Source organism: Carcharhinus amblyrhynchos, chromosome 19 (genome assembly GCF_965287045.1).
Source record: "Carcharhinus amblyrhynchos chromosome 19, sCarAmb.v2.hapA, whole genome shotgun sequence".
NCBI lineage: Eukaryota > Metazoa > Chordata > Chondrichthyes > Carcharhiniformes > Carcharhinidae > Carcharhinus > Carcharhinus amblyrhynchos.
Window position 1 is genome coordinate 53,225,900 of NC_137342.1, and position 23,461 is coordinate 53,249,360.

At 43.9% G+C, this 23,461-nt stretch overlaps 1 protein-coding gene across 1 annotated transcript in view; it reads left to right on the plus strand.

Moving 5' to 3' along the window:
- The window catches only part of LOC145355535 (semaphorin-3E-like), a 280,261-nt gene that overhangs the window by 239,178 nt on the left and 17,622 nt on the right, over positions 1 to 23,461 (plus strand). Inside the window, exons 11-14 of the mRNA XM_080207783.1 lie at positions 9,654 to 9,885; positions 13,976 to 14,067; positions 14,168 to 14,209; positions 15,815 to 15,981. Of these exons, the coding sequence (XP_080063909.1) occupies positions 9,654 to 9,885; positions 13,976 to 14,067; positions 14,168 to 14,209; positions 15,815 to 15,981 (533 nt within the window). The remainder of the gene's footprint in view (positions 1 to 9,653; positions 9,886 to 13,975; positions 14,068 to 14,167; positions 14,210 to 15,814; positions 15,982 to 23,461) is intronic.

The following is a 23,461-nucleotide window of genomic DNA, read 5'->3' on the forward strand; positions in this document are numbered from 1 at the left end:
GAATATTTGATGTTGTACGAATAGTGTTTATCACTTAAACAGTTCATGCTAAAAGAGTTTTCATGCTATCAAATATAGCAGGATTTGAACAAAAGAATAATAATGTTAAAATTAAGCAGTTGTCTAACCAGAACCCAATGTATAAGAAAGGTAGAGATGTGGGTTTCAGCGGGGTTTAGCGCAACCTCGGGCTAAAGGGACGATCCTTTAAAACAGAGATGAGGAGGAATTTCTTCAGCCAGAGAGTGGGGAATCTGTGGAACCTTTTGTCGCAGGAGGCTGTGGAGGCCGGGTCATTGAGTGTCTTTAAGACAGAGATAGATAAGTTCTTGATTAATAAGGGGATCAGGGGTTATGACTTGAAGGGAAACTTACAAGTGGAGGTGTTCCCAGGTATCTGCTGCCCTTGAGTTTCTTGAGCTTCCAGGTGTTAGAAGCCATGGGGTTTGGAGGATGCTGTTGGTGACAAGCGAAAAACAACCCTTTAAGCAGGGAATCTGACAAACTTTTGGCAAAAAAAACACATTAATCATTCATATCACTGGTGTGTCCATTTGAATAAAGTTGTTCCTGGTAACCATTGCCTTACATATCTTACACAACATTTGAGAGGTAATGTTGCTTATTATAATTTTCACCCAGATAATTTCATGCACTGATAGTACACATGAGGAGAATGGATAGCCTATGCCAGTAACCATAGTAACAATCCAATATCAGTGATAAATGTATGTACAATAGACAGTTCCACAAAATCACTGGCTGTCTCTGAAGGGAAATGCTTTGTTGTTCAGTAGAACAAGATTGAATGACTTCTCATTTCTCTATTGAAACTCACCTTCTCAGTATTGAAACCACATAATCACCTTCAAATATAACCAATGTTTGATTCAGAAGGAAAAATGTAAACTGACATTGATAAAGAATTTGCATCATTCCTCCAAAAATTATTTGAGTAATATCCTATGATATATAATCCCAAATTATTTATCAAAGAGCTCCAGATAAGAATCACTTTAACACAGTTAACTTTCTGCTGAAAAGCAATAGTGACTGCTCATTATATACTTTACATTGACTAACGTTCCCATGCTTCACTTCCACAATGTGCTGAATTAAAGGATAAAGCAAGATTGGGCAGTAACTCTGTGTTCATGATGTCATTCACTTTTTGTCAATTCTGTTTGAACTACTTTAATTGGTGGGAGGTTGGGATGATGATTTTTTTTACAGTTAATTTGGGTTGTGAATTTGAAATGCCACATTGGAAATTTCATTGGCCAGTATTCTGAGGAAATGGTAAACCCTTTTCCCCAGGGAATGAATCCTGACCTGATGAAATCTGAATCACTGTGTAAAACCTTCATGACGAGGTAGAGAAAACCCTTTCTGTGGTGTCAGTAGATTCACTATTTTTCTAGGGACAGGAGTTATGATATCAACAATGCCCTTTTGGGAACACACTGGAACCACAATAGCATTCTCCCCAGAGTAAACAGGTCTAAAATCAATGGGAGCTCCAGTGGACTGTTGCGAGTTAATTATCTGCTGCTTTGTTTGGATTAACAGATTAACAGTAACTCAGTCTAATCCTCCTCAATTCTTTCAGACTAAATCAACTGGGGAGAGGTTTCCTCCTCTCAACTCTTGCATTATGTCCAACCTTAAGACCCATCCAATTGACATATTTGGTCAGCTCTCATTACGTTTCACGGGATCATCATTTTCTTAGTTTTACACAGTATTCCCAACAGTCATTTAATTCAAACACTTCAATCTGTCAGTTCTGGCTGGCACTGAGCTTTAGAACCAGGGTTGAAGCAAGAAGATCACTATTCAGGATGAGTAAGAGTCTCCAGACATCCGAATGAGAGACACCCAAGACTGAAACTACCACATACATCATCGAAGCAGATTTGTTCTCACTGGGTGATCTAACACATCTCAGTTCTCCAGGATAGTGCTGCAGTTGTTTCTCTCCAGTTTGAGAACTTATTAATGAGCTTGGTTTTCATGTTTACTGAGAAAATACTTCCCGTGGAAAACAATTTCTCCTAAAAAAATATGAATTTGTCTTTATAAATCTAAATTGGTTCTGGTCAATGTTCCTACAAATATATTTCAATCAAGGGATGGGGTTTTCCAACCATTCCCAGTTGTGGGAACTTCCAGTCCCACTGACAGTGACCCCCACCCAACCCCTTTCACAGCGACGGGACTGGAAGATTCCACCACTGGCCAATGGCTGGTTGCCTCCGTCACCACAAACCACGCCACTGAGGGTGAGAATCCCATTGAAGGGAACCTTGGCCTGAGAAAAATATGCAATGGCAACTGCATAACTGGTAGCTCTGTCTGATACGGCACTCACCAAGATAGTTACCGTGGAAAATATGTACCTGAAGTTCCACAAACTTCAGAATTACAACCAAATAACTTACAAGGTACAAGAAGCTCAACACCATCCAGGGCAAAGCAGTCTATTTGATTACTGTTACTAGAGAGGTAGTGCTTGATAGACTAACGGTACTGATGGTGGACACGTCCCCAGGACCAGAGGGAATGCATCCCAGGGTACTGAAGGGAATGGCGGAGGTGATAGTAGATGCCGGAGTGATTATTTACTACACTTTGCTGGATTCCGGGCAAGTGCCGGAAGATTGGAAAATGGCTAATGTTACGCCACTGTTTGAAAAAGGTAGCAGACAAAAGGCAGGGAATTATAGGCCGGTTAGTTTAACGTCAGTAGTGGGAAAAATGCTTGAATCCGTCATCAAAGAAGAAATAGGGAGACACCTAGAAAGGAATGCTTTGATAGAGCAGACGCAGCACGGATTCGTTAAGGGGAAGTCGTGTTTGATGAATTTATTGGATTTCTATGAGGATGTGACTAGTGCGGTAGACAGAGGGGAACCGGTGGATGTGGTGTTTCTCAATTTTCAAAAAGCGTTTGATAAGGTGCCGCACAAAAGGTTGCTTCAGAAGGTTAGGGGGCATGGAGTTGGGGGTAAGGTGTTAGCGTGGATAGAGGATTGGTTGTCAAATAGGAGGCAGAGAGTTGGTATCAATGGATGCTATTCTGATTGGCGGCTGGTGACTAGTGGAGTGCTGCAGGGATCAGTGCTGGGGCCTCAGCTATTTACCATTTGTATAGATGATCTGGAGGAGGGAGCTGAGTGTAGGGTGACGAAATTTGCTGATGACACAAAGATGAGTGGGAAGGCAAATTGTGCGGAGGGTGTGGAAAGTCTGCAGAGGGATCTGGATAGGCTGAGCGAGTGGGCGAGGACCTAGCAGATGGAGTACAATGTTAGCAAGTGTGAGGTTATCCACTTTGGCAGAAATAATAGTAAGAGGGATTACTATTTAAAGGGTGAAAAGCTGCAGCATGCTACAGTGCAGAGGGACCTGGGGGTCCTTGTGCATGAGTCGCAAAAACCCAGTCTGCAGGTGCAGCAGGTGATCAGGAAGGCGAATGGGACGCTGGCCTTTATAGCGAGGGGGATTGAATATAAAAGCAGGAGGTTTTGCTGCAACTGTACAGGGTACTGGTGAGGCCGCAGCTGGAGCACTGTGTGCAGTTTTGGTCGCTGAACTTGCGGAAGGATATTTTGGCCTTGGAGGGAGTGCAAAGGAGGTTCACTAGGCTGATACCGGAGATGAGGGGGTTGGACTATGAAGAGAGACTGAATAGAGACTGAATGGGGGGCGTTTAAGAGATCCGTGGATAGGTTTATGGATGGAAAGGGATTGGTTTAGGTTAGAGGGTCATTGCTTTTTTAATTGGTCAGCGCAACATCGTGGGCCGAAGGGCCTGTTCTGCGCTGTAATGTTCTATGCTCTAGACTGGGTCTGTACTCATTGGAGTTTAGAAGGATGAAGGGGGATCTTATAGAGACGTATAAGATAATGAAGGGGATGGATAGGGTAGAGGTAGAGAGACTCTTCCCGCTCAGAAAGGACAGCAGGACTAGAGGGCACAGCCTCAAGATAAAGGGGGGGCGGTTTAGAACGGAGTTGAGGAGGAACTTCTTCACTCAAAGGGTGGTGAATCTCTGGAATTCTCTGCTCGTTGAAGTGGTGGAGGCTGCCTCGCTAAATATATTTAAGTAGATAGGTTTTTGACAGACAAGGGAGTTAAGGGTTATGGGAGAAAGCGGGAAAGTGGAACTGATCCACTTCAGATCATCCATGATCTTATTGAATGGCGGGGCAGGCTCGAAGGGCTAGATGGCCTATTCCTGCTCCTATTTCTTATGTTCTTATTGCTACCCTTCCATAAATATTCACTTCCTACATCACTGACGCACAGTGGCTGCCGTGTATACCATCTGCAAGATGTTCTGCAGCAATGAACCAGGGTTCCTTAGGCAGCACCTTCCAAACTCACGACTGGTACCATCTTGAATGACCATGTCAGCAGATACCTGGGAAGCCTCCTATTTGGAAATTCCCCTCCAAACCACACACCATTGTGATTTGGAAAGACAGCGATGGTTCTTGCATTACCATTGGGTCATAATCCTGGAGCTCCCTCCCTCACAGCACTGTGGCTGTACCTACACCACATGTAACAGTTTAAAAAGGCAGCTCACCATCACCTTTTCAAAGGAAATTAGGGGCGGGGGAAATAATTGCTCACTGAGCAGTGACTCCCCCATCTGTTAAATTAATAATTTTAAAAATGCTCTTGACTCTGAAATTTCCATTTTTATTCAGCACAAGCTTAAATTGGAAGCGCCTATGAGGCAGTCGAGTGATGGAGTGTTGAGTTATCTTAATTACTTTCCCAGGATTTTGACCGTGTTTATCATTGTGGAAAGATTCCAAGTTGAGGTCAGCTTTCTCCCGGAAGGTGTTGGGAAAAGCAGAGTTTAATTATCACAGCTCGCTATGTGCTCAAGGTGTTTCTATCTTGCCTAACACCCATGTTTACTACTTCTTGTTCCCAACATCTGAGCCTCACACAAACCAGTTCCTTCTCTCAAATAAACCTGTTGAGGTTTGTTGTGTTTAATGGTCAGGGTGATCAGGTCAGCGTGAATCTTCCGGCCCATTGATCTTAGCCAGTTTTGACAAGCAAACACTCACAGGACTCGCACAGTATTAATTGTCAGGTTCGGGGAAACTAAGACATAACATTGGCCAATAGTGACTTTCACATGAACAAGGTCTAATTATAAGCGAAAAATAGTCCAGACCTGTGCGAGTGAATGATCTAAAAGTATTAACTTTCCCTGAAGTCTAGAGCAGTTATATATCTCAAGGGTTTGACATTTCCTTTTCAAGAATAAAAAGAAATGACGGTGGAATAAGTTGTTATTTCACTTGTGGGATCAGGTCCAAACAGATGGCGTGATGGCCTCGCTTTGGATTGGCTTTTAAATATCTAAATGAAGGGTTTGAGCAATTTCATCAAATTCCTGGCAGATTGAAGCAAAATAAATATAATTTCCATTATTTCTTTTCCTATATTTGTTCCTGAGATGTGGCCAGCATTTATTGCCCATCCCCGAGGGTATTTTAGAGTCAACACATTGCTGTGACTCTGGAGTCACATGTAGGCCAGACCAGATAAGGATGGCAGATTCCCTTCCCTGAAGGACATTACTGAACCAGAGGGGTTTTTACAACAATCAGCAATGGTTCCATGGTCATCATTAGACTTTTAATTCCAGATTTTTATTGAATTCAAATTTCAACATCCGCCCTCATGGAATTTGAACCTTTGTCCCCAGAACATTGTCCTGCTTCCCTGGATTACTGGTTCAGTGACAGGACCACTATGCCACTGCCTCCCTATGTTGGAAATGACCTATAGGATAGAGAATGTGAGTAATGAGAATGTCCTGTTCATCTGCACAGACACCATTTTGAAACTTTCGGGACTTTTGGAACATTAGTCAGTGTAATGAGACCCTGCCTTGAATTGTGTGTGTGTTGGGAGCTGCGAGTTGAAAAGATTTCTTTCTATAGATCTATTATCATTTTTTACACTGTGGAAATAAGTTGCATTATCTCCTGTGATAATTCCTACAGTCACATAGTCCGAGTCCAGTTCACTGCCCTTTCCCCTCCCGCACACCTGGTCGCAGCTTCACAAACAGCGCTCACCCCCCACATGCCCAAAACTCACCAGTCCAGTTCCAATCGTAACCGTATCCAAACATCCAACACTGCAAAGCCCAGGCTGTCATCAGAATGGAGAATATCACATGGTCACACAGTGTGAATATTTAAATATGGATTAGTCGATGCAGAAACTCAAGGAGAGTTTTTACCCCTTTTTAATTCAGAGAGACTGACTGTAGGATGCTGCTCGCGTGGTTTGGATATAACCTTCCAGTCAGTGAGAATGAGACCTGGGATCTTTTGCTTTGTATAGAACTCAGCACTCTGCAGAACCAGAGAAATAATACAGCACAAAAGGGGCCATTTGGTCCATCTTGCCCATGCCAGCCCATGGACACCAGGTGTCTTTTCTAATGCCACCTTCCTGCACCCGGCCCATAGCCCTGTAGGTGTAATTCCAAGTACTTTTCAGAAGAGTTTAGGGTCTCTGTCAATACCACCAATTCAGGCAGTGAATTCAAACACCCACTACCCTTTGAGTAAAAGAGTTCCTCCTCATGAACCCTCTAATCCTTCTGCCATTTAGTTTGAATTTATAGCCCCTGAACTTTTTGCCAAAGGAAACAGGCTCCTCTTACGTACTCTCAGCCTCCCCCTCACAATTTTGTACATCTTAATCATGTCATTCCTGCAGCCTTCTCTGTTCCAAGGAAAACAACTCCAAACTCTCCAATCTCTTCTCGTAGTTCCAATTCTCCAGCCCTGGCAACATTCTAGTAAACTTCCTCTACACGCTCTCCAGAGCAATTACATCCATGATCATCCTCAACACCGGTGTTCCACAAGGCTGTGTTTTCAGCCCCTACTATACTCCTTATATACCTATGACTGTATCACCAAATTGCCCTCCAATTTGATTTTCAAGTTTGCTGATGACACCACCGTTGAGGGTTGGACCTCAAACAATGACGAGACAGAGTACAGAATTGAGATAGAGAATCTGGGGAACTGGTGTGACAGCAATAATCTCTTCCTCAACCTCAAGGCGTTTGATAAGGTCCCCCATGCAAGACTTCCTGCGAAGGTGAGAGGGCATGGGATCCAAAGGCCTTTGGCCTTGTGGATCCAGAACTGGCTTGCCTGCAGACGGCAGAGAGTGGTTGTGGATGAGTATTTTTCGGCATGGAGGTCCGTCACCAGTGGAGTGCCCCAGGGATCTGTTCTGGGACCCTTGCTGTTTGTCATTTTCATAAATGACCTGGATGAGAAAGTGGAGGGATGGGTTAGTAAGTTCGCTGATGACACTAAGGTCGGTGGTGTTGTGGATGGTCTGGAAGGATGTCAAAAGTTGCAGCAGGACATAAATAGGATGCAGGACTGGGCGGAGAAGTGGCAGATGGACTTCAACGCGGATAAATGTGTAGTCGTCCATTTTGGCAGAACCAATGGGATGAACGAGTACACTATCAAGGGCAGGAGTCTTAGTAGTGTTGAAGAGCAGAAAGATCTTGGGGTCCGGGTCCACAGGACTCTTAAATCGGCCACGCAGGTGGAGGATGTGGTCAAGAAGGCGTATGGTGTACTGGCCTTCATTAATCGAGGGATTGAGTTTAGGAATCGGGAGGTAATGCTACAACTTTATAAGACCCTTGTCAGGCCTCATTTGGAGTACTGTGCGCAGTTCTGGTTGCTTCACTATAGGAAGGACGTAGAAGCTATTGAAAGGGTACAGAGGAGATTTACAAGGATGTTGCCTGGACTGGGAGGCATGCCTTATGAAGTTAGGTTGAGGGAGCTGGGACTCTTTTCCCTGGAGAGACGAAGGTTGAGAGGCGACCTGATAGAAGTTTATGAAACGTTGAGAGGAATAGATAGGGTGGATTCTCAGAGGCTATTTCCCCGGGTTGAAATGGTCGCTACGAGAGGACACAGATTGAAGGTGCGGGGAGGAAAGTACAGAAGTGATGTTAGGGGTAAGTTTTTCACTCAGAGGGTGGTGAGCGAATGGAATCGGCTGCCATCAGTGGTGGTGGAGGCGAACTCGCTGGGGTCTTTTAAAAGACTTCTGGATGAGTATATGGGATTTAATGGGATTGGGGGTTATAGATAGGTCTATAGATTGGTAGGTGCTGATGTGATCGGCGCAACTCGTGGGCCGAAGGGCCTGTTTGTGCTGTAGTGTTCTATGCTCTATGTTCTATGTCAGCAAAATGAAGGAATTGTTATGGACTTCAGAAAGTGTAAAGGAGAATGTGCCCCTGTCTACATCAATGGAGATGAAATAGAAAGGGTTGAGAGCTTCACGTTTTTGGGTGTCCAGATCACCAACAACCTATCCTGGTCCCTCTAGGCTGACACGATAGTTAAGAAAGCCCACCAATGCCTCTACTTTCTCAGAAGGCTAAGGAAATTTGGCATGTCAGCTATGGTTCTCATTTTACAGATGCACCATAGAAAGCATTTTTTGTGGTTGTATCACAGCTTGATATGGCCCCATCTCTACCCAAGACCGCAAGGAACTACAAAAGGTCATGAAAGTAGCCCAATCCATCACGCAAACCAGCCTCCCAACCATCGACTCTGTCCCCACCTCCTGCTGCCTCACAAAGCAGCCAGCATAATTAAGGACCCCAAGCACCCTGGACATTCTCTTTTCCACCATTTTCCTTCAGGAAAAAGATACAAAAGTCTGAGGTCACGTACCGACCGACTCAAGAATAGCTTCTTCCCTGCTGCTGTCAGACTTTTGAATGGACCTACCTCGCATTAAGTTGATCTTTCTCTACACCTGAGCTATGACTGTAACACTGCATTCTGCACCCTCTCGTTTCCTTCTCTATGATTGGTTTGTTGTGTCTGTACAGCACGCTAGAAACAATACTTTTCACTGTATATTAATACATGTGACAATAATAAATCAAATCAAAATCAATAGTCCTTCCTGTAATGTGGTGAACAGAACTGTACACAATATTCCAGATGTAGCCTCACCAGTGTTTATACAATTCCAACGTTGTATTCCTATATTTATATTCTATACCTTTGCCAATGAATATTGCATGTTCCTTCTTTACAATGTTATCTCCTTATACTGGGACCTTTAGTGACCTGTGGACTTGTGCACCAAGATCTCTCACTTCATCTCCCCTCTCAGTGTGTTGTTGCTTATTATTAATATTTGTGCAGTGAGCCATTCCGAGAGCCCTATGTTTTCAATTCTAATCCTATCACAACAGCATAAAGTGTGTGATTCCGAAGCAGCAGCATTGACTAATGGGTCCATTTTAAAAGTGACATTGCATCTATAATAATGACATTCTGTGGCACGACTTGAATATCCACTGCATTACAACGTGGTTCAAAGTGGTTTGTTTAGCAGTCAAAGCTTGTATTACACCAATTGAATTTTATTTTTTATCTGCATGTTCCAGCTGGACATGATTTGTGCTAAAATAACAAAAAGATTATTATTTGTTTGATTTCTTGAGACTCTGTACAAAACAGCTGGAATTTTAAGTCCACTTAACCAAATAGATACAACTTGACACATTAACGGCAAACTGCTTTGTTCTCTGTTGCAGTGTGCCAGTCAGATTAATGCACCTCCTGGAATTAAGTATCGCTCTACAAAGGATTATCCGGATGATGTTCTTCGTTTTGTGCGCAGTCATCCCGTGATGTACCAACCAGTCCATCCTGTACACAAGAGGCCGGTATTGCTGCGGGCTGATGGGAAACACAACTTGAAGCAGCTTGTAGTTGACCGTGTTGATGCTGAAGATGGTGAATATGACGTCCTGTTCATCGGCACAGGTAACACAGAACTTACAAGAAAATGCTGGGGGAGTTTAGGATAAAATAGGCAGACAGTCCCACTTTCCATCTTCCTGAACTGGTTCCAAAATTCAGCTGAGATTTTGTTTTATTCATGGAATGTGGGCATCACTGGATGAACCAGAATTCACAGAATCATAGAATCCTACAGTGCAGAAGGAGGCCATTTGGTCCATTGAGTCTGCAGTGACCCCAATCCAACCCAGGCCCTATCCCCATGTATTTACCCTAGCTAGTCCCCCTGACACTAAGGAGCAATTTGGCATGGCCAATCCATCTAAACCGCACATTTTTGGACTGTGGGAGGAAACTGGAGCACCTGGAGGAAATCCACGCAGACATGGGGAGAATGTGCAGACTCTGCACAGATGACCCAAGCCGGAAATTGAACCTGGGTCCCTGGCACTGTGAGGCAGCAGCGCTAACCGCTGTGCCACCATGCAACCCATTCATTACCCATTACCCTTAACTGCTCATCAACTGAGTAGCTTGCTCGGCCATTTCAGAGTCAACCACTTTTCTGTGATTTGGGACCGGGGAAGAACGGCAGATTTCAAAAGAACAAAGGTCAAAGAAAATTCCAGCACAGGAACAGGCCCTTCGGCCCCTCCAAGCCCGCACTGACCATGCTGCCCAACTTAAATGAAACCCCCTACCCTTCCAGGGGCCTTATCCCTCTATTCCCATCCTATTCATGTACTTGTCAAGATGCCCCTTAAAACTCACTACCGTATCCGCTTCCACTCCCTCCCCCAACAATGAGTTCCAGGCAGCCACTACTCTCTGTGTTAAAAATCTGCCTTGTCTGTCTCCTTTAAACCTTGCCCCTCACACCATGCCCCCGAGTAATTGACTCTTCCACCCTGGGAAAAAGCTTCTGACTATCCACTCTCCGCGCCTCTCATAATCTTGTAGACCTCTATCAGGTCTCCCCTCAACCTCCGTCACTCCAGTGAGAACAAACCAAGTTTCTCCAACCTCTCCTCTTAGCTAATGCCCTCCATGCCAGGCAACATCCTGGTAAATCTTTTCTGTAACCCTCTCCAAAGCCTCCACATCCTTCTGGTAGTGTGGTGACCAGAATTGAACACTATATTTCCAAGCGCAGCCTAACTAAGGTTCTATAAAGCTGCCAATTTTTAAACTAAATACCCCAGCTGTTGAAAGTAAGCATGCCGTATGCCTTCTTGACTACCTTCTCCACCTGCATTGCCACTTTCAGTGCCCTGTGTACCTGTACACCCAGATCCCTTTGCCTATCAATACTCTTAAAGGTTCTGCCATTTACTGTATATTTCCTATCTGTATTAGACCTTCCAAAATGCATTACCTCACATTTGTCTGGATTAAACTCCATCTGCCATCTCTCTGCCCAAGTCTCCAACTGATCTATATCCTGCTGTATCCTCTGGTGGTCCTCATCGCTATCTGCAAATCCACCAATCTTTGTGTCGTCTGCAAACTTACTAATCGATCCAGTTACATTTTCCACCTAATCATTTATATATATTACAAACAGCAAAGATCCCAGCACTGATCCCTGAGAAACACCACTTGTCACCACCCTCCATTCAGAAACACACCCTTCCACTGCTACCCTCTGTCTCTTTGACCGAGCCAGTTTTGTATCCACCTTACCAGCTCACCTCTGATCCCGATCAACTTCACCTTCTGCATCAGTCTGCCACGAGGGACCTTGTCAAAGGCCTTACTGAAGTCCATGTAGACAACATCCACTGCCCTCCCCTCATCAATCATCTTCGATCATTTCCTTCCCTAAAGGATATTAATGAACAGATGGGTTTTTGCAACCATCAGCAATGGTTTCATGGTCACTGCTGGACTTGAAATTCCAATTTTTTATTGAATTGAAATGTCACCATCTTCTGTGGTGAGATTTGAACCCAGATCCCTCGAGCATCACTCTGGGTCTCTGAATTACTAATTCAGTGACAATAACATTCTGCCACTGCCTCCCAATTATCTGTGTAGTGAAAGCCTTCCTGTGATAATGAACCTTAATGCCTCTCCAATGGCTGAAATCCCAATTTTGTAATCACAAACTGTCATCACATTCTCTCATTTTCTCATTCATTCAGTTTCTTTGTGATTAGTAAATGGAAAATTCAGGCTGATTGGAATAAACAAAATTCATTATGTTGTGTTTCATTTATTCCAAATTCCAATGGGAGATTTTTGTTAACGGTCTACTGTTACATTTTCATCTGATCAGCCAATGAACAAGTTGAATAATCAGCTGATGTGATGTTTATTGGTTGGAGGATCGGGATTGGTAGAAATCCAGGAATGGGTCAGGCACAGGCTAACAGTGAATTCAGTCGGCGCACTTCTGCTGCCTGTGTCTACAAACAGAAATGTTAGAAAGAAATCTTTGATGGATTTGTGAGCAGCTTCTGACACACTCCTGGAGGATTGTTGATTCAGCTAGGATTAGATCCCCAATGAATAGAGTAACAACAGTGCGCATCATGGAGACATAAGACACAGCGTTCACACTGGAGCTGGTCTGTTCACACTGAGAACAGGCTGGAAAGGAGAACACAAGTAGGAAGTGACTCTGTGACACGGAGTGAATCTTTCCAGAATGTATTCACCCTGTTAATTTTACTGGAGAAGATTGGAAGATAGCTGTGTTGCGACTTTGATGTTAGCCTTTAAACTAATCACAACTTAACCCTTCATAACCAAGTCACAGGCCATGATTCTCCCACCCTGCTGTGTTCATTTTCCAGTGCAGTGAGCTCGGAGGTTCTTGTGCAGCCAATTTGTGGGGTTCACGAGCGTTAGTGTCCCGCTTGTATCTCCCAGCACCGGATTTCTGGCAGTGTTTGCTCCGTGCTGGAAATCGGCGGGAAGACACAAAGACCATTTATATGGTCATGATATAATTTAACTAAGATTACCAGGTCCAGGGCAGAAGCTCCTGGATCCGCGAGAATCTCTCCACCTCCCCCCTCACCCCTTCTCCCCGCCACCCCCAAAGCCAGAGTCTTTCACTCCAGTGGGATTACGGTAGCTTCCCACTAGCAGCTTGACCCCACTGGAGTGAAGGGAGAGCAATTGGGACCCCCCCAAAGAATGAGGCGGCAAGGTCTCCCCTTGGTCTGGGGCACCCTGGCAGTAACACCCCCTGGAATGGGGGATCAAGGCTGGGCCTGAGAATAGCCAGAGGCCAGTGAGTGAGCTTTGGGGGGAGCGGAGTGCTAGTGTTTCGGAGGTCATGGAGCTAGTGAGCAATTGGGAGGCCATCAATGCGGGGCCACTGTGCACGTGCCAATCTCAGCAGTGACAGATCAGCGCAAGAGCAGTGGCCCACTCAGCACGCTGATTTCAGTCTTTCCAGTGGGAAAAGGCCCTGCCCCTGGTGACCTTGGCAATGCACAGAGTATGGGAGATTCTTCTCTGAACTCCTACTGAAATAAACAATGTTAATTACTCCAGTTTTCACAAGAATTCAACACTTAGAATTTTGGGGGGAGAATTCCATCCACATAATTTGCTTAAACAGCTTTTTAAATCAAGCTTTGTAGCTTGGCTCCTGGAAAATAAAAGGTCAATACCAGTAAGTAGGTGGAGCCCAGAATTCAGGAATATATGAGCAGTTATAGTTTCAAATTTGATTACAAATAATTAGCGTATACCAATCAAGATATAGGTGTCTTCTCTATCCATTCACATTTATTGATTAAGATTACATCATTCATAAGTTACAGGTATCAAAACCAATCAAAATCACCTTACACTTGCTTAATTGTAATATCCAATCAGCGTAAAGACTTAATCATGTCAGCTGATCCAATTCATTATCCCAGTGAAATCTCAGCTTGTCTCCGTGTCGGGGACATCACTCCTTTTTTCTCATCCCAGATGTCTGATTTAATGAATTCTCTCAGACAAAAGACCTTGGTGCTTATTATTGAAGACTTTTATAAAGAACATTTTGCATTGTGATTTTTAAACTTGTTGATTATTAACCCTTTCAAGCCGGCATCAAACAATTCAAAACAACTTTTCAAAATGTTTAACAAAGCTTTTGTCCTTCTCACAGATGCAGGAATCGTGTTAAAAATTATTATAATTTACAATCAGGAGAGTGAGACTCTGGAGGAAGTGGTGCTGGAGGAGCTGCAAGTGTTTAAGGTGAGAATTGGTTGTAATGTCTGTGTTTAAGCTGATTTCCTCATGTGGCAATGAAATATTACTGGGCATCAAGTAACAGAGATCTTTGTTTCAATTTTAGGTTCCAACACCAATAGTCACCATGGAGTTTTCGGTTAAACGGGTAAGAGATATGCAAATGTGGGGCAAGGAGAAGGAAAATTTACTTAATGAGAAATAATAAATCATTCAGGAAATTAAATATCCACATTGTGGTGTCAGTTTACAGTGGTTGCTGTTCCACAATAACATACACAATAGGATTAATCCATTCAGAGGGTCTGTTCTAAGATTACTGAGATTGCCGATTAGACAAAGCCTTGTTCATGTCAAATCTCAGCAGCTGCAAGAATAAGAAAACACCATAGCAACCAATAAACTCTCACCTTGGTGAAGGCTAACAGTGGTGGGTAGTGTGGTCCCTCCTCTGACTTTGTGCTTGTTTTTGGCAGGAACGATGAACTTGCTCCCGCTGAGTGGGAACAGAGAGTGTTGGAATTTTGCACTGATTATTCAGCAGCTGTGAAAAGAGCCTGACACAAATGTTCCTGTCCCTGAGACTGAGCAGAATGTCACACAAACTCTGAAAAACCTCTCACTCTTTCAACACCCTGATGCAGCTGTTACTTTTTTTTCAAACTTTTGCTGCTTATGTTTCAGAATTTTAGAATTTACAATTTTTTTGGATTGTTTTTGAGTCAGTTCACTATGTCTGTCCTTACTGCAGACGGCACTGTCTGTGTCTGTCATTGCTATACACAGTAATATCTGTGTCTGTCCGTGCTACAGACGGCACTGTCTGTAGCAGATACAGAAACAGACAGTACTCCCTGTCTGTCTTTTCTGAACGGCACTGTCTGTGTGTCTGTCTCTGTTACAGACAGTACTGTCTGTGTGTCTGTACCTGCTGCAGGTGGTGCTGTCTGTGTCTGTCTCTGTAACAGACAGTACTGTCTGTGTGTCTGTTCTTGCTGAGATGGTACTGTCTGTGTCTGTACCTGCTGCGGGTGGTACTGTCTGTGTCTGTACCTGCTGCGGGTGGTACTGTCTGTGTCTGTCTCTGTTACAGACAATACTGTCTGTGTGTCTGTTCTTGCTGAGATGGTACTGTCTGTGTCTGTACCTGCTGTAGGTGGTACTGTCTGTGTCTGTCTCTGTTACAGACAGTGCTGTCTGTGTCTGTACCTGCTGCGGGTGGTACTGTCTGTGTCTGTCTCTGTTACAGACAGTGCTGTCTGTGTGTCTGTACCTGCTGCGGGTGGTACTGTCTGTGTCTGTCTCTGCTACAGATGACACTCCCCCCAGGATATGGGGAATTTCCCATGCCTCCATTAAGCAGTGGGGTGGTCACCTCACCCTCCATCCCCCAGTGCCAGGGGACCGTTGCTCTCCCGCTGTTCTGTACTGTTCACTGCTGGTGGATTCCCCTCGTCTACTTCATACTTCATATTTTAAAAAGCAGTTATAAACGTGACGTTATTTGGTTGAGGAGAGAATTCTGAATCTGGAGGAACATATGACCGGGAAGTCCATTTATTATATTGGGATGTTTTTAATTGAGGTTTTTGCAGGGATCTCATTCCCTCACCAGTGAGGGACGGGAAACATCAGATCAGCTCCACTGTCTGTGTGACTTCACCCGCAATCCCTGACAGTAATTCCTTGCAATCATTAATGGGGTGAATGGCTACAGGTCCTAATAACTTGTCTTTGTTTTATTTTAATGCAGCAAAATTTATACGTGGGTTCAAGGTCAGGCATTGTTCAGATGAAGATCCATCAATGTGACATGTACGGCTCAGCCTGTACTGACTGCTGCCTCGCCAGAGATCCATACTGTGCCTGGGACGGTGTCTCCTGTACCAGGTATTATCCACCTGCACCACCTGCTAAAAGGTAACTGGATTCTATTTGCTACGCAGGTTACTTGTAATTTGAACCATGGTATTCTTGTTAATCTTGAAGTGGGAACATTACAAACAGGATCTGGTTTCAGCAATGGGAACAACACCGAGTCCCTGCTCAGTCTCTGCCAGAACATCAGGTCAGATCGAGTGGATATGTTGACATCAGCCTTTCAATGTTGTTTATATATGGCTGGGTTTTATTCGATGTTATCGTGTCTCTGCTGATGACCTTTGGTGTATCTTCACCAGAAAGTGAGAACATCAGTGACATTCAGTCCTGAATACATTGGGATGATACTTTCACTCTCTGAGATATAGGGTTTATTGTGGGTGTGCGATTCTATCCACTTAACACCAGGGCTGTTGTTTTATCAAGTTGATGTCCCCAAGCTATAGCTTGTGAACAGTATTTGGTGTCACCACCTCACACTCTGAGGCATGATGTGGAGATGCCGGTGATGGACTGGGGTGAGCACAGTAAATAGACTCACACACCAGGTTAAAGTCCAACAGGTTTATTTGGTAGCACGAGCTTTCGGAGCGCTGCCTCTTCATCAGGTGAGTGAGAGTCAGGTCACTCACCCAATGAAGGAGCAGCACTCTGAAAGCTCGTGCTACCAAATAAATCAGTCGGACTTTAACCTGGTGCCGTGAGACTACTTATTGCACTCTGAGGCAACAAGGGCGGGGTTGCCAAGGAGATGTGGGAGGGTAATCAGGGGGTGGATTTCTGTGTGAGGGGGAGGGGATAGTGATTACTGAGGGGGAGGGGATAGTGATTACTGAGGGGGAGGGGATAGTGATTACTGAGGGGGAGGGGATAGTGATTACTGAGGGAGGGGGAGTGGTGATTGTTCCTTTAAGGATCAACCTGCAGGGTAAGGGTCACATGACCTGAGGAACCAATCAAAAGCAAGGTGAGGGATCACCTTGCTGAGTTTGGGTTTTAGTAGTTTTGTGTGAGTTGGCTGCGAGTCTTTGTAAATAATTCTGTAAATAATGAAATTGTTATTTTTCCTCAACTTACATTGGTGGTGAGGGTAAAAGTGAGCATTGAGCTGTATACAGTTTCTGTTGAAGTTGAGACAAAGAGTAATTACAAAAATGCTGCTACTTGGATGGATAGATTGTTTTGACACAATACAAAGAGTGTTTGGGGTGTTACTAACAGGCAAATGGAATAGAGGAGGAGGAGAGAAAGGCAATTCTCCTGAGTGTGTGTGGGATCCAGGCTTTCAATCTGGTTTGCAGACTCACAACCCCAAACATACCCAGTTCTAAGTCATTCAATGAGATCATTGAATCGATAAAGTCACATTTCTATCCAAAATATTTGGTTATATTGTAGAGGTTTAAGTTTAGTTCAGGCAAATGTGAGGTAATGCATGTTGGAGGGCCTAATAAGATAGAAAATATACAGTAAATGGCAGAACCCTTAAGAGTATTGATAGGCAGAGGGATCTGGGTGTACAGGTACACAGGGCATTGAAGGTGGCAACACAGGTGGAGAAGGTATACAGCATGCTTGCCTTCATCAGCCAGGGCACTGAGTTTAAAAATTGACAAGTCATGTTGCAGCTTTATAGAACCTTAGGCCACACTTGGAATATAGTGTTCAATTCTGGTCGCCACACTACCAGAAGGATGTGGAGGCTTTGGAGAGGCTACAGAAAAGATTTACCAGGATGTTGCCTGGTATGGAGAGCATTAGCTATGAAGAGAGGTTGGAGAAACTTGGTTTGTTCTCACTGGAACAAAGTTGAGGAGCAACCTAATAGAAATCTACAAAGTTATGAGAGGCATGAACAGCGTGGATAGTCAGAAGCATTTTCCCAGGGTGGAAGAGTCAATTACTGGGGGCACAGGTTTAAGGTGTGAGGGACAAGGTTTAAAGGAGATGTACGAGGCAGATTTTTTACACAGAGGCTACTGGGTGCCTGGAACTCGTTGCCAGGGGAGGTAATGGAAGTGAATACATTTGTGACCTTTAAGGGGCATCTTGAAAAGTGCATGAATAAGATGGGAATAGAGGGATATGGTCCCCGGAAGGGTAGGAGCTTTCAGTTCAGTTGGGGGCAGCATAGTCAATGCAGGCTTGGAGGGGCCGAAGGGCCTGTTCCTGTGCTGGAATTTTCTTTGTTCTCTGTTCTAATTGAAGGGGGAGAGCCTCAGGGAATCTATTGTGACTTATATCACCGAGTTGAAGCAAATCTCAAAATAGTCTGTGGGGTGAATAATGAGGCTAATCACCAGAAGCTGCTAGCAGAGTCAGATATCAATTTTGAGTGCATGTTGGAGTTAGTGTTGGTAATAGTGAGAGCTGGAAAGGTGAAGAATAATTACTCTGTAAAATGGTGGCATTCACCAGTTGACAGAGGAGGTGCAAAAACCCAAGACATCGCAGTGAAGTGAGAAGAGAGTTCAACCCTAATAAACAAGAAGGTTCAGATGAGGAATTCAATGGTAAAGATTGAAGTGGAATGTTACCGTTGTGGGGGTAACCACGCCCCTGAATCCTGCAGCTATAAAAAGGCTGAATGTTTGTTCTGTCACAGGAAAGGCTAGTTAAGGCATCGGCAAAAATGAAGTCAAGTTTACCCAGTGGTCAATTAACTGGAGAGCTACCAGTATATAATGTGGAAGAAACTAGCACCAACAGCTGAGATATCCATTCCCTACTGAATACGGATAAGACAAACCCCATTACTGGAACGGTCTGGGGAAATGGGAAGTCTCAAAGTGGGAGTAGGTACCGGGGAATCTGCTAATGTGATAGGTTAAAAACTTACACAGGGGAAGCCATATAAATAGTGAGAATGATGATGTAACCTGTAAACTACAGGCAACAATCTGCCCAGCTCCGAGTTACATCAGGCAAAAGACAAAGGCTTCTGGGGCTGCAATTAGTGCAAATAAATCAAATTGGTCTGAGATTTTTCAAGGGCGGGAAGAAGGATGCTCGAAGCGATGAAAATGTGAATCAATCTTCAGTGAATCATTTGACTAGATGAAAGGCCTATAGGTGAAAATCTATCTGAATCCAGAGGAAAGCTCTCAGTTTTTCAGCACAAGACCAGTACTGAATACCTTACGGCATTCAATAGTAAATATATTTTAAAAATGTAAGGAAAGGTGACGACTGGATTAGAGAGAGAGAAGAATTGGGTCTGATCCAGCCAGTTCATTCCACAAAATGGGCAGCACCTATTGTCCCTGTGTTGAAGCCATTCTGACCACATTTGTTGGGACTGTAGATTAACAGTTAATCAAGCTGCCAAGCAAATAAGGATCCAATCCCCAAGATTGTAGACCTGTGTGCAAAGCTTGCTGGAGGTCACTCTTAAATAAACCTGGATATGAGTCACACACATCAGCAACTTGAGTTAGACAATACTTCCAGAGATTATGTCTTGATAAATACCCACAAAACATTGTTCCAAACATACACCTGCCTTTTATTGTGTTTTCAACATGTGCAATTTTCCAGAGGACAATGGAGAGTTCAGTGTAAGGGTTATCACAGGTTGTGATAAACATTGATGATGGTCTCATAACTGATTGTTGTGGGAGAATGGGAGGAAGCTTTTTTGGGTTGTGTGAGGTTACAGGGAGAAAGCTGATTTGGAGTGTATAAGGGGGAAGGAGCTGATTGCTATGGGGGAGAGCAAGGTGGGGGGCTGATTGGTGTATGAAGGGGGAACGGGAGGGAGCTGTGCGAGGTCACCAACTCTGTATAATGTCACGGTGTGAGGTCAGTGTGAATGGCCATTGTGTACGCTCTCAGAATGAAGACTCTCGCTCTCTCCACATACTCCATTCTCTGCAGACAGGAGGAATTAGTGACTCTGTGTCAATGCTGCTGTTACCATCTCACACAATGTTTTTACTTTCCTTGCCTTTGCCAGACATACGGTCCGTTTATCCCGGGCACTTGGAGGAATCGGTCAGAATGTTAAACACACTTCCCTCTCTCCAAAGGGAGCCGGGGAATTAAGCTACTGATACTTTCTGAGACGGAGAGAGCTTTTAGCAACAAATCCATGATATTGAGTGTCTGACTCACAAACATTGGAATGTAAGATTGTCAGAAATCAAACACTCCCTCACTAAACTTAATTTTTATTAAAATATAAAAACAAACTTTCTATAATTCTAGTAGAATATTTTTAAAAACTGGATCAGAAAATAAGTGAATTACAACCAAGACATGTTTTTCAGCTGAGAAATATAGAAATATAGAAGATAGGAGCAACAGGAGGCCATTCAGCCCTTCAAGTCTGCTCCACCATTCATTACGATCATGGCTGATCATCCATCTCAATAGCCTCATCCTGCTTCCTCCCCATAATCTTTGATCCCATTCGCCCCAAGTGCTATATCCAGCCACCTCACAAATACATTCAATGTTTTGGCATCAACTACTTCCTGTGGTAATGAATTCCACAGGCTCACCACTCTCTGGGTGAAGAAATGTCTCCTCATCTCCATCCTAAACGACCAACCCCGAATCCTCAGACTGTGACACCTCCCCCCAACCATCGGGGTCCTCCCTCCATCTACACTGTCTAGACCTGTTAGAATTATATAAGTCTCTATTATTCCACCCTGTCTCATGACATTTCAGTGAATAAGAGGGAACTGCGCAGGCCGTAAAGATTGAGAAATATTTTGCAATCTATGGAAGAAGGACTTTGGAACATCGATCAGTTCGGGATTTGTGTTATGTAATACATCAGTCTGCAGTGACAATGGCTGGTCAGGAGGTGGCAGCATTAGCCCTTCCCCTTGGTGAACTCGGTCAATATATTTCTGGTGCCCTGGACCCACATTGTCCTCGGAGCCTGTCCCCAGATGATTAATATCAGCAGTGAGTGAATTTATGAACAGTTGGACACAGCTGTGGGTTCTAAAAGAGAAAGCTGCAGGGATAGTGGATGTGTTAGCTATGATATTCCAAAATTCCTTAGATCCAGAAACAGATTGTAAATTGGAAATGTAACAGTGCTTTTCAAACAAGGAGGGAAGGTGGGTGCAGTGAATTACAAACCAGTTAGTCTAACAGCAGTTGTTGGAGAAATGCTGGAATCTATTAATAAGAAAGTTTTACCAATAAACTTAGAAACGTGTCATGTTATGTGAATATTTAGTTTGTTTTAGTCTGGAACTTTTCATTTCAGGAATTAAAGTTTAACTTTATAAAATGGGGAAATAAAATGTAAGACAAGCCTAAAGCCCATTGCTGTTAAAGGTTGGGATTGTGTTGTCTTCAGAGATAAACAGCTAGAAAGATAGGTCTATAAAATAGCAGTTGTGTTTAGCTGGAGAGGTGATGTCTGCAATCCTTGCAACAATGACAACCCAGAGTTTACTTTGGGCCAAATTAGTTTAAAAATATTCAGTGAACACTGAAAGATTGTAAAACCCATTCACCTCATCAGTTTGAAGAAGAAATTGTAAATATGAGACAATTAACCCAAAGGTTGGTTTGAAGACAGTCCAGAGAAGGGTACATTGCCATAGAGATAGGTGGGGTAATTCAGGGGGTTTTCTATTTTCTGTTTATTTGGTGTGATTGCTATGAGAGTCAGTTGCAGTTTGAACCTCATGTGGTTTTCAGCTCACTGAAAGAGAGCAATGTAAAGGACAGGTTGATAGGCCTGCACATTAAGCAGAGTAAGAACACTAACTAGAATTGAGCAGGTGGGATGCAGGTAAAGCTTAGTCTCAGTTTGCAGTTTAGTGAGGGAACAGAAGCTGAAGGTTGCCTCATTTGAAACTCGTGAAAAAATCTGAGAGGGGACCTTGCAAAATCTTGTGCCAAAGAAAGCAACGAGCTGGTTAGCTGGAAAAGATTGGAAGTATCCAGGGTAAAGGGCTGAGACATTCATAGTCAAGAGAGGGTAAATGAAAGCTTTCTCTCTGAGAATAGCTGCAACTGAGGAGAATTCTCCAGATATTTAGGATACGATGAGAAGGAAAAGAAAGACATTTAGCAGGTAAGGGGGGAGAAATCAGCAGAGGTATTAGTCAAGCACAGAAAGTGCAGGGTGGAGCTTACAAAAACAATTTGGAATTCAGAGAGAGGATATGATAAAGCTCTGGCTGCTACAAGTAGGGGAAATCCTAAAATATTCCATAAGTATATTAATGGGGAGAGGATAACTAGGGAAAGAGTATTCAGGACCAAAAAGACATTGAACAAACAACAAAGAGAACAAAGAAAATCACAGCACAGGAACAGGCCCCTCAGCCCTCCAAGCCTGCACTGACCATGCTACCTGCCTATCCTTCCGGGGACCATATCCCTCTATTCCCAACCCATTCGTGTATTTGTCAAAACGCCTCTTAAAAGTCACTATCGTATCTGCTTCCAAAACCTCCCCAACAACAAGTTCCAGGCATCCCCCTCTGAGTAAAAAACTTGCCTCGTACATCTCCTTTACATAAGAACATAAGAAATAGGAGCAGGAGTAGGCCATCTAGCCCTTGCACTGAACCGCACTGGGCCATTTTTGTAAATCATACATTTTAGGAAGAGGCCATTGGCCCATCATGCCGGTGTCAGTTCTTTGAAGGAGCTTCCAGTTACTCTCACTCCCCCTGCTGCTTCCTCGGAGCCCTGGAATTCTAAGTTTATTTTTCCAATTCTTTTTTGAACATTGAGTGTTTCCAGCATCCTTTCAAGCAATGGATTCCAGATCACAATAACAGAGAACAGAACAGTTATGGTGGGAAGAATGGAGGGTGTTTGTTTATTTAAGAGGCAGTTGGTAAATAAGATAAATCAGAATGACCTGCTGCCTAGCGAAGGGTCCTTAATGCTTGGAAAGCTGGTTAGCGGATAGAAAGCAAAACGTTGGCATAAGTGGGTCTTTATCTGATTGGAAATCAGTGACTAGTGGGGTTCCACAGGGATCTGTGCTGGGACCCCAACTGTTCACATTATAGATTAATGATTTGGAGGAGGGAACTGAATGGACAGCACATTGGCACTGTGGTTAGCACTGCTGACTCACAGCTCCAAGGACCCAGGTTCGATTCCCGACTTGGGTCATTGTGTGGAGTTTGCACATTCTTCCTGTGTCTAGGTGGGTTTCCTCCAGGTGCTTTGGTTTCCTCCCACAATCCAAAGATGTGCGGGTTAGGTGGATTGGCCATGTTACCTTGCCCTTAGTGTCCCAGGGTTCATAGGTTAGAGGGATTAACGGGGTAAATAACATAGAACATAGAACATTACAGCGCAGAACAGGCCCTTCGGCCCACGATGTTGCGCCGACCAGTTAAGAAACAATGACCCTCTAACCTAAACCAATCCCTTTTCATCCATAAACCTATCCCCAGATCTCTTAAACGCCCCCAAACTAGGCGCATTTACAACTGCAGCAGGCAGGGCATTCCAATCCCTCACCACCCTCTGGGTAAAGAACCTACCCCTGACATCTGTCCTATAACTACCTCCCCTTAATTTA